This window comes from Aulonocara sp. 'chitande type north' Nkhata Bay, linkage group LG2 (assembly GCF_057382095.1).
Source record: "Aulonocara sp. 'chitande type north' Nkhata Bay isolate Kocher_YH1m ecotype deep benthic linkage group LG2, A_spYH_male_GT1.1, whole genome shotgun sequence".
Taxonomy (NCBI): domain Eukaryota; kingdom Metazoa; phylum Chordata; class Actinopteri; order Cichliformes; family Cichlidae; genus Aulonocara; species Aulonocara sp. 'chitande type north' Nkhata Bay.
In genome coordinates, this window is record NC_141345.1 from 19,122,662 (window position 1) to 19,134,049 (window position 11,388).

The 11,388-nt window shown below is 43.5% G+C and overlaps 1 protein-coding gene across 1 annotated transcript; it reads right to left on the reverse strand.

The window, feature by feature from the left end:
• Nucleotides 1–7,871: 7,871 nt before the first annotated feature.
• Nucleotides 7,872–10,137, reverse strand: LOC147337649 (uncharacterized). Its single transcript, XM_086309031.1, has 2 exons — nucleotides 9,625–10,137; nucleotides 7,872–8,129 (listed from the first exon to the last, which is right to left on the reverse strand). Exons 1-2 carry the CDS (start codon nucleotides 10,135–10,137, stop codon nucleotides 7,872–7,874), a joined length of 771 nt encoding a protein of 256 aa, XP_086165157.1.
• Nucleotides 10,138–11,388: the final 1,251 nt, after the last annotated feature.

The following is an 11,388-nucleotide window of genomic DNA, read 5'->3' on the forward strand; positions in this document are numbered from 1 at the left end:
TGTTAAAAATGCGAACCTTCAAAACATCCTTTCTTTTTAATTCTAAGATGAGAACAATTTATTTGTCTGTCACTAGGTTGAATTTCTTTGGCCTTTGGACTGTTGGTTGAAAACAAAAAAGCAATTTGAGATTCATGTTTTGTTCACCATCATTTTGAAGACTAAATTGTTGGCTTAGCAGGGTAAATGTAATGCTTATAAACAGTTTATTTGGACTTCAGTGACTCGTATATATTTATTCACATTTTTTGTGTGTATACACCAATCAAGCACAACGTTATGACCACTGGCAGGTGAAGCACATAACACTTTTATCTCTTCGTCATGGCATCTGCTAGTGGGTGGGTTATATTAGGGAGCAAGTGAACATTTCTTCTTCAAAGTTTGTGTTAGAAGCAGGAAAAATAGGTAAACTAAAGCTTTCCAAAACTCCAGCTCTTGGGGGGTGTTCCTGGTCTGCAGCGGTCAGTATCTATAAAAAGTGGTCCAAGGAAGAAACAGATGCATGTGGTGAGTGAGGGTTGGAAGCAGGTCCGGTAATTCGATCAAACAGACAAGCTCAAACCTCGTCTGCCCAGCAGGTTCTGAGAGAAAGCTGTCAGAATACTAGTGATGGGATTTCCGGCTCTTTTTAGAGATCCGGCTCTTTCGGTTCGGCTCACTAAAAAGAGCCGGCTCTTTCGGCTCCGAACCGGCTCTTCAGGTTGTTTTGTTGCTTTAATTTATTTATTATTAACAATAATATAAAATTATGCACAAAAGGAATTACTAACGTTAAAAAAAAGTGGTTTTATTTATATATGTTTATATATAAATATATGCGGTGGCCCCTAGAGACAAAACACGTACAAACTCCAAAACACATTTCTAGCATGAACTGAACTTCCAAAGCCGAGCTACTAGATCACTTAAATTACACAATTGAAAGCATGTGTGTATTGTTTGTGTATTTATATACAGGCACTCATATATATTCAAATAATTTAAAAAAAAGTTCGTTTACCTGTTACTACCACACACCAAATCCGGTTGTTGGTACTTGCTGGCTTGTGTAGCCACAAGATAACAAAAGCTCAACACTGCGCCCAGCATCCTGGAGCACTTCTGTTGTCTTTTGTAAGTGTTTTGAGTTTTTATGTGCTTCTGAGTTTTTACGTGCTTCGGAGTTTGTACGTGTTTTGGAGTTTGTACGTGTTTTGGAGTTTGTACATGCTTCAGAGTTCGTACGTGATTTGAAGTTTGTATGTGCTTTGTCTCTAGGGGCCACCGTAAATATACTTTTATTTATTCACTCCACATAAAATGTAATAAATAAATCATATAATACAAAAATCAACTATTTACATTTCAACTTTTAACTATTTAAATTTTCAGCTTTTTCCTTTTACAAATTTAAAGTGAAAACAACACTGCAAACCACAACACAATTAAATATAAATTATAATATTAAAACAAGAAGAACATGCATATTCTCTGTCATATGGGCCTGCATGAATAAACTTTCTGAATCCTTTATCATCTGCAACAGAAAATAGTTGTGGATGATTACTATACCTTTCTAATGTGATGTTGTTGTCCCTGGCTCTCTTTCTCTCTCTCTCCCTCTGGCTCTGTTCCTGTGCTACTGAGTATAACTACCGCCCCTCCCCCCTCTGCCCAGCGTAAAGCACAAGGCTCGAGTGCAGAGTGAAGCGAAAAAAAGTGCGAGAGAGAGAGAGAGGGTGAGAGAAAGAAAAAAAAAAACCCACGTGACGGCTCGCGATAAGGAGCCGGCTCGCGTCGTTCACGTCAAAGAGCCGGCTCTAAGAGCCATTTCGTTCGCGAACGACCCATCACTACAGAATACAGAGAGTATCACAGTTTGTTGAGTATGGGGCGGCAGACCAGTCAAGGTGCCCATGCTGACCTCTGTCCATCAAAAGCACCAGCAATGAGCATGTGAGCCTCAGAACTGTGGCCAGGTGTGCGTGCATGGCTTACCCTGGGGATAGGTGCACTATGGGAAAAAGGCAACCCAGTGGAGGCAGTGTGATGGTTTGAGTAAAGTTCTCCTGGGAAACCTTGGGTCCTGCCATCTATGTGGATGTTACTTTAACACGTACCACCTACCTGAGCGTTATTGCAGATAATAAACACCCTTTCGTGGAAACTTCCCTAAAGGCTGTGGCCTCTTTCAGCAGGATAAAACAGCCGGCCACAAAGTAAAAAGTTTCAGGAATGGGTTGAAGAGCACAACAACAAGCTTGAGGTGTTGACTTGTCCTCCAAATTCCCCAGATTTCAATCCAATTCAGCATCTGTGGGACAAACATGTCTGATCCATGGAGATCACACCTCACAACTTACTCGACTGAAAGGATCTGTTGCTATCATCTTGGTGCCAGATACCACGGCACACCTTCAGAGGTCTAGAGGAGCCCGTGCCTCAATGGGTCAGAGCTGTTTTGGCAATATTAGACAGATGGTTCAAATGTTATGAGTTATACACAAAACAAATACATTGAAAGAAAGTAGTTGATCAGATTAGTCAATGTTGTAATAATAACTGTTTCTCAGTTATAATCCCGGTTGTTAATATTAAGTAATGCAGAAAATCGAGCAGATATTCATGAAAAACGATTTTATGATAATGTAATAAGGATATACAATCAAATTTTTATTAATTTTTTACATTATTTTTTGTAGAGATTGTGAAACCTGCTATTAACTACCTCATACTGTAACGACACACTTGACAGAGTGAATCTGATGAAATAACAATTATTATTATATAAGGGTCTAGGATCCTTTACCGCTTACTGAGTATTGTGACTGTAGCTTTCATCCTTAGGGCAGCACCCTGTAAGAGAAGCACTGCAGTGTGAGGGGGTATTTATCAGCTTCCCTTTTGGACTAAACAGAGAGAGGTTTTCCAAGGTCTTAGCGCTGAATTGCTTCTGTCAACATACTGTAAATGCAAGCATGGTGGGATATTGGCAAACAAAGGATAACTTCAGCATTCACCTTCATGGTTCCACTGAAACAAAGTTGACCGTTTCAGGCTGGAATCAGAAAATAAACTCATCTGCCGAGCAGGTTTCACAGACCAGAATGTCATGTCTCTTTTGGTTTCTCGGCCGTGCTTTGATGGCCGTCTCTGAGGAGCACTGAATGAGCTGTTGATTAGATTAATAAGGCAACAGACTAAATGTGGTGATGTGTTTGGTTTACAGGTCATTCCCAGAGCCCCTCTCACTCTGCGGTCGCTGTACAGGACCAGCCAGCGAAGCCATTTGTTCTTACCGCAGATGCTGATAGGTCCCTTGGGTACCGGCGTGGTTGTCTTACTGCTACCACAGGCAGGCGGTCATGTTGCAGGGAGATTTCTCCTGCTTTCCCTCTTTCTCACATCTGCGTGTCTGACAGTGGCATCTTATAAAGTCTGCACAGAACACATTAAATCATGTGGGACAATTTTGAAGCTGCTGCTAGCACTGCCCGAGCGCTGGTTCCCTTTGATATTTCATCACAAGAACTGAAGTGCAAAAACTTTAAACATGGATTTCTAATATCCTGGTGTTGTTATTGCCTCGCTGTTATCGAGGTCCACTGAGGCTGTGTAAAACATTACTCTATGAGATAATTGAATAATGTCTCACGCTAGCCTCCGCTCCTCATTTCTTTCCCTGTATAATCACTGATATGACGTGATATAACATGACAAATGAAAAATATCACATTTCAAAGCAGGCAACATCTCGCATTTATCATTGTTTCAGGAAATACCCATAGGGTGAGCCGCGGTGCTTACCTGAGACTGTAGCCTATTGATCTCAGCTGGCAACGCTAACTGTGCTCTATTCATCCTGTTCTGGCTGAGCTCTCGCACAAACAGAGCCGTCAGTCACTGTCTCAAAGCAGCATTGGCACCACCTTTGACATAAAGCTAACAATATCATTTGTCTCTTAAGTCACTCTGCCGCATACTTATTTAGGGGCAATTGTGGAAGAACGCGCTCGCATTTTGCTTCTAAAGATGCAGAATTAAATTTAAAGTTTAATTAAGCAGTAATGAAACTTCAACTGGCGTCTGCATAACCCATGTTAAGCTCTACTTGTGCTCACAGCAGCCGTTTAAAGGATTCAGACCTGAATTATCATATTGAAGCAGCACTGCCTGCATGTAAAAAAAAAAAAAAATGCATGATACACTGGCAGCTGCTAATTTATGCTAAGCAATGTAACAGACCGCAGATGAGCGTGCTGTGTACACGCGGCTTCTTGGTGGCGCGTGGCAGGTGTGATCCCTGTAAGCATTCTGCTCAAGGTCGGAGCATCAACGTCCCCGCGTTAGGGATCGGGATCAGCGCTTCTTTCTACAGAAGCAAAATCAGGAAATAATATTGACACCTTAAACAACTGATGAATTCATTCGGAGCTCAAGAAAAATCCATCCCAAATGATTTGCCCATCAGTAAAAAACAGAATGTGGGCATTAATAATTCATCCAGAATCAGAGGGAATTGATCCATAAAGCTGGCAGAGTCTTCGCAGACAGCAGGGTTGGAGATTTTCTCCTTAACGCACGTGCTGTAGACTTGCAACTATACCTTTTTCTTTACATCTACATGTGTACGCGCCAACCCAAAAAGAAACACACACAAAAAGCGGAACTATGCGGGCGTTGTAACAAGATGTACATGTCCCCATACGTTAACGTCAGGATGACTTGCATTATTAAATAAAATAACGAGGATGGGTGAAATGCCACAGAGGTATCGGGTATCAGGTAAGTGTTTGCGTTTCCTTCCTGAATATATTCAGCAATGCCCCATTTCTGCAGCTGTTAAATGGTGCCTCACTGTCTTGGTTTCCGTGAGCTTTCGCTTTGAATTGAGTTTATCCAATTATCTTGCAGGTGTGACATCACTGAAGCTGAAGAAAGTCTAGGAGGCAGAGAGAGCGCTGCCGGTTGAATGAGAGATAAGCAAATGAAAAAGATGCAAATGGAGAAAAGTTATTTTGAATTTTTTTTTCTGAATGTCTAAGCTAATTGGTCGCTAGAGAGAAGATGCTGATGCAGAGGTTTCGAGGCGTGCTGCAAAGCCACCCACTCTATGACTCGCACAAAAGCTCCGAGGCGAGCTTGCGCGCACACAATGCACACAAACTCATAAATGCATCTGCCACATCTCCCGTTAACACCCCGCTCTGCTCGCCTAACAATACTCTATTCTACCTTAGCTCACTCTGGGTTGCATTAGACATCACCTTGTTTTGTCTTCTGCATCATTTTCCTCAGTCTCAGCCCTCTTTTTATGTTTTTTTTGTTCCGTGTATGTTAAAAGCTAACATTAGCATACCAGAATGTCCTGCTTTTGTCCTCTTTTGTGAAGCATTTCCATCTCTCACCTGCCATTAGGCAACATGATCTGTCTGCCTGAGTCACATTTTACACAAGGGAGACTGTTCTCTACACACCCCATTAGAGACTAGGAAATAGCCCCCAATATGTCTAGGACACTCTGTGCAGAACATATGCACCCTCGCTCTCTTGCCTCACATCCACACACACACACACACACACATTTACACAGTTATTCACTCAGGAAGCCTGCTGTTCCTTCAAAATAGTCACTGTTCGGTTGATAAAGATGCAATAAAATAAAGCAAAACAAAATGAGCGGAGGCATAATGAGCTGCAGAGGGAGTGGAGGACACCTGTTTGTTTATACAATCTTTCACAAATACAGTGCAGCTAATCACCTGAGGTGCTGCTGGGGTGACGCATATCTGCATCACAATGGAGGGGTCGGCCCGCATTAAACACAGAGGACAGATGCCGTTCCATTTTGCTTTGGCTTTTCGATTTTAATGCCTGTTTTCTTTTTTTCTCTCTCTCTCCACCGAGACGTAGATGCAGATGTTCTACATTGTGCTGCACCTGCATTTCCACCCCAGCTCCTGCTTGCCAACCATCAAAAAGCAGCCAGACTGAATGTACTCACAATGATCCAAGTAAAAAAAAAAAACAACCTCCCCCATCAAAGAAGGGAAAGTAAGACATCAAAAACACTTTCAATCTCACCTCAATTTTCTCTCAATCGTTGTCTGCAAAGCAGTTCTCCTCTATCAGAAATAAAGAGAATCCTATTACATATTTCTTACTTTTACTGGCTCTGTTGCCTCTGACGCCCTTTCAATAGCTGTAGTTACCACTTTATTTGCTGCCTCCATAAAGGTGACTTATAAGCTATTATCACAAGGCTGGCAAGAAACGTCAATACAAGATTAAAAGGTGTGAGCAGAGAATGGGACAGACTTCATTAAAGTTGATGCAGAGCTGCAAACACCTATTGATATGTGAAAGACAAGAGTGATAGTCGAGAGGTTCGGTTGAGTTTTGGCCCCCTCATTGACACCTATTGACTGTGACTGACTTCTCATATGTAGTGTACTGATGAAAGTCTTCGCTTCACCAACACCCATTTTCAAGTAATGGAAAATGTTGGTGATACGTGGTAATGGTGAAGATGGCATTACTCTTCTACTATAATTGAGATTATACAATGAGTAAGAACAAGTGCAACTACATCCAGGATCCAGATTATCTGGATGTACCTCTGTCAGTGCGCCCCAGGGTGGCTGTGGCTACAATATAGCTTGCCATCACCAGTGTGTGAATGTGTGTGTGAATGGGTGGGTGACTGGATGCGTAAAGCGCTTTGGGTTCCTTAGGGACTAGTAAAGCGCTATACAAATACAGGCCATTTACCATTATAAGTTTATGCCTATTAAAAAAACAAAAACATACCTCTACTACTGCTGCTAGTTCTTAAATGCTTCCTAGAAGTCCCCGTATGACCGTTTGTGTTTTATCTGCAATGAGCAGTGGATCTGGTCTAATCCAGCATGTCAAAACAGCACCGGTTTAACTTCAATTTCATTTTTCTGAAAGAGGACTAAGTCACAGGGAGCCAACTGTGGCGAGCAGGGCTGGCGGTAAGCTAAGATTGTCTACGCGTGGCCAAAAATCTTATGTCTTTTCAGCGTGCTATGTGCTATCTGAATGGCACATTGACATGCTTTTTGGTCCCTGGGTCATAGCCAGAAAGCCAGTTCTCATTACCAGTGAAGATCCTCTACAAGTAAAGCTGGGTCACTTTGACACAGAAGTTGCTCTGTGCCCAAGTTTAAGGTCCATGTTGAAATCAGGTATAGAATAGAATAGAATAGAATAGAATAGAAAACTTTATTTGTCAATTTCTTCAAATGTACTTGCCATACAAAGGAATTGAAATTACGTTTAACACTGTCCCATGCGTAGACATTGACAACAATAAAGTGCAGATGCACAACAAAAACAGCCCTAACAATAAGGTAATATTAAATAGGTAACAGGATAGACAAAAAATAAATAAAATAAAGTGTTCCAACAGTGTTCCCTGGAAAATAGTATACTAGTCTACTTGAGGTAGTCCCAGGTTGTGGTTGGTAGGGGTATTTTGTTTTAATGCAGCATAAGACTATAGCAGCAGTAATAGTAATATAATAATATAAATAGTGCTATGTTACGGCCCGGCTCTGCTAGGCGGCAGCGGACGTAACATAAACGAGCCCAGAGACCAAGGAGTTAGATAGGAAGACAAACATAAGGTTTATTAACACAACTGAAATCCGTTAGTGAAACAACTCACTAGGCAGCAGAGAAACTTTAAGCAAACACCACGATTAATAACACCAGTAGAGCACTGCTCTACTAAACGTCTCGCAGGAGGCAACACAAAACACAGGCAGAAGGCAGAAGGCAAAAGGGAGGGACTCTCTGTACAGTCTGTTCAAATCAACAAGTCCCTCGACGAATGAAGACTCCTCAGCCTTTTATACTATCAGTTAACTGCAGTCAGCTGTGTCACTTGTCATAACTGCAGACAGCTGTGTCACTTGTCCGTCGTACTCCAGGCTCCTGCGGCAGCCAATGGTGTGCGTAGTCTGACAGGCTCGGATCCGCATGAAGTTGGGGCGGGCATATGTCCGGGCCAGCCAATCCCCCGTGAGTCCTGGAGCACTGTAGCTTCCATGGAGGAAGGCGGGGCCACCTGAGGCCAGCGGCCGTAACACCCCTCCCCTTAAAATACCAACTATGTTGGGCTGAAGCCAACGTTACAGAGCATAAACAACAACAAAAGACAAAAGCAGTAAAACATGTTTACAAACGGGACAGACCGTCAGCTAAAACATTTTCAGTCCCCTTTTTGTGGTGGATACTTAAGTTGTATTCCTGCAACAACAGAGCCCAGCGCATAAGGCGCTGGTTGTGATTAAACATACGCGCCAGGAACACAAGTGGGTTGTGGTCTGTGTACACAACAAGAGGCAACATGCTGGACCCCAGGTACACGTGAAAGTGCTGAAGAGCCAACAACAAAGCCAGGGTCTCCTTTTCAATGGTGGAGTAGTTTAACTGATTTTTATTGAACTTGCGGGAAAAGTAACAAACGGGGTGGTTCAAACCCAGCAAGTCTTCTTGCAACAGCACTGCCCCAGCCCCGACAGCACTGGCATCAACCTCGAGTTTGAATGGTCGCGTCAAATCAGGTGCAGCTAACACAGGAGAATGGCAGAGGAGGGCTTTTGCACTCTCAAAAGCATCCTGACACTCACTCGACCAGCTAAACTCAACCTTTGGGCTGAGCAGGTCAGTCAATGGCTTTACTACAGAGGAGAAATTCTTACAAAAGTTCCTGTAGTAGCCCACCATCCCTAGAAACCGACGTAACTCACGCCTGGTGGTAGGCGTGGGAAACTGTTTAATCACTTCCACTTTGGCATCTATGGGCCGGACCTGTCCACGTCCCACCTCCCTGCCTAAGTACGCCACAGTAGCTTTGGCAAACCACACTTAGCTAAGTTGAGAGTTAGGGTAGCCTGTGCCAAACGGTGAAATCCCTTAGACTGAAAGTTCGAGCCCTGGTCGGTTTGTACGAACTTAGGCAAGCCAAACACTGAAAAGAAGGTTGTCAACGCCTTAACGACAGATCTCGCTGTAATTTTATGTAACGGGACAGCCTCGGGGAAGCGGGTAGCGGCACACATTATCGTGAGTAGGTATTGCTTTCCTGATTTTGTTCTAGGTAGTGGACCCACACAGTCTACTAGGACATGGTCAAACGGCTGATCCACTACAGGAATGGGACACAACGGAGCCGGGGGTATGACCTGATTGGGTTTACCTGTAATCTGACATACATGGCAACTGTAGCAAAATTTAGAAACATCACGCTTCATACCAGGCCAAAAGAAATGTTTTAATAGCAGCTGCTTGCGAAACCTCTGCCTATAGGCCTCTGGAACTAGCTCATAGGCCTTCAAGACAGCTGCTTTAACACACGAGTAATCTAAACTGTCCTTTAAAGAAAGAGCAGCCACCACCTCTTGAGCTTTGCCGGACAGTTTGCACTGTAGCAAAAGAGGCCAAATCTCACTAGGCCACTGCAGCGCGCCAGCGATTCGTTCAAATGCTGCAAAGTATGTATCCACCTCAGTTTCTCTAAAAGTGGGCAGCTGGTATGTTTAAAGAAATGCACTTATCAATTTTAAAAGCAGAAGTGGACGTGGAGGTGGGACCGGAATGGACAGCAGAGACAGATGAGGCTTGAGACTGTGACTCCAGCTCAAGCTGTCGGAGCCTAACGGCCTTGTCTGCCTCTATTTCCAGCCTCCTTATTTCAAGCTGAATCCGCCTGTTCTGAGCCTTCTCCTCAGCCTCCATCTGGAGACGTGCCAGCCGCACCTTCAGCCGAGCTCCTTCTCTCCCCTCGGAACTCCCAGAAGAGAGTGGATCATAGCGAGGAAGCGTGCGCGGCGTTTTTCCCCGCTCATCCCCCTCACCATCCCCACTGGAACCATTTTGGCCCTCTTCAACTACGGCAGCTTGGCTTGGCACACCAGAGACCACAGGCAAAACAGGCGCTTGAAGCACACCAGCTCCCACCAACTTGTCCACCACTAAGGCTTTTATTTCACTCTTACGGAGAGTTTTTGAAACCTGCAGCTGAAAGTGATCCACAATTTGCAGCAAATCATTCTTGCGACAGCTATTAATAATCCCTAGAGACGGGGCAGCTATAAAGTGCTGCAAACAAAACGCAGCTGACATAGTGCTTAATCTTTAGCCAACTCAATTTCTCTTTTTTTTTTTTTTTTTTTATTTATTTTTTTTTTATTTTGACCCCCACTCCCAGGAACAAAGACCCCCTATGAGGAATCCCGGACGAGCCCCCACTTATGTTACGGCCCGGCTCTGCTAGGCGGCAGCGGACGTAACATAAACGAGCCCAGAGACCAAGGAGTTAGATAGGAAGACAAACATAAGGTTTATTAACACAACTGAAATCCGTTAGTGAAACAACTCACTAGGCAGCAGAGAAACTTTAAGCAAACACCACGATTAATAACACCAGTAGAGCACTGCTCTACTAAACGTCTCGCAGGAGGCAACACAAAACACAGGCAGAAGGCAGAAGGCAAAAGGGAGGGACTCTCTGTACAGTCTGTTCAAATCAACAAGTCCCTCGACGAATGAAGACTCCTCAGCTTTTTATACTATCAGTTAACTGCAGTCAGCTGTGTCACTTGTCATAACTGCAGACAGCTGTGTCACTTGTCCGTCGTACTCCAGGCTCCTGCGGCAGCCAATGGTGTGCGTAGTCTGACAGGCTCGGATCCGCATGAAGTTGGGGCGGGCATATGTCCGGGCCAGCCAATCCCCCGTGAGTCCTGGAGCACTGTAGCTTCCATGGAGGAAGGCGGGGCCACCTGAGGCCAGCGGCCGTAACATGCTAAAAGAAATACTAAAAATATATAGCAGCAGGTGTGTGCAATTGCAATGCAGAGGTAGTTGTTTCCAGTCAGGAATGTATTCAGGAAGAATGAGATTTTCAAGGAGGCCTCTTAATTTAGCAGACAGAGGTCTGAAGTAGTGGTGTACAATGCCGTGATCCAATACCAAGAAAATACAGGGCGAGTATTGATGATACCAATAATGACCTATAACCTATAAAGGCAGGACCAATACCAGCATTGGTGTCAATACTATTGACATTTGGATTAATCAGCCCACCTCTTGTATAAAGATACAGAAGGAGATGTAGGGGTGATCAGCCACAATAGGTCAGCCATTTCTGATTTTTATGCATCGTGTACGACTGCCCAACAGGTCCTTAAAAGTATTTGTTTCCAATTTCTTCCACCAATGATATCTAGTTCCTAACAGACGCTTGTCTCGTAGCCTGAGTAAAAACAGACCTTTATTCTAAAGCGTAATAACACAAATAAAATATATAATAAAAACTATGTAAAAATCAATTACACAAGATCACAAAAATGAATTCAGTGACAAAACATTACT

Coding starts and splice junctions, on each gene's coding strand:
- LOC147337649 (XM_086309031.1), bottom strand. CDS start 10,137: ATGTCAGCTGCGTTTTGTTTGCAGCACTTTATAGCTGCCCCGTCTCTA. Junction 8,130..9,624: donor CACAGTCTCAAGCCTCATCT/GTCTCTGCTGTC, acceptor CGTTGGCTTCAG/CCCAACATAGTTGGTATTTT.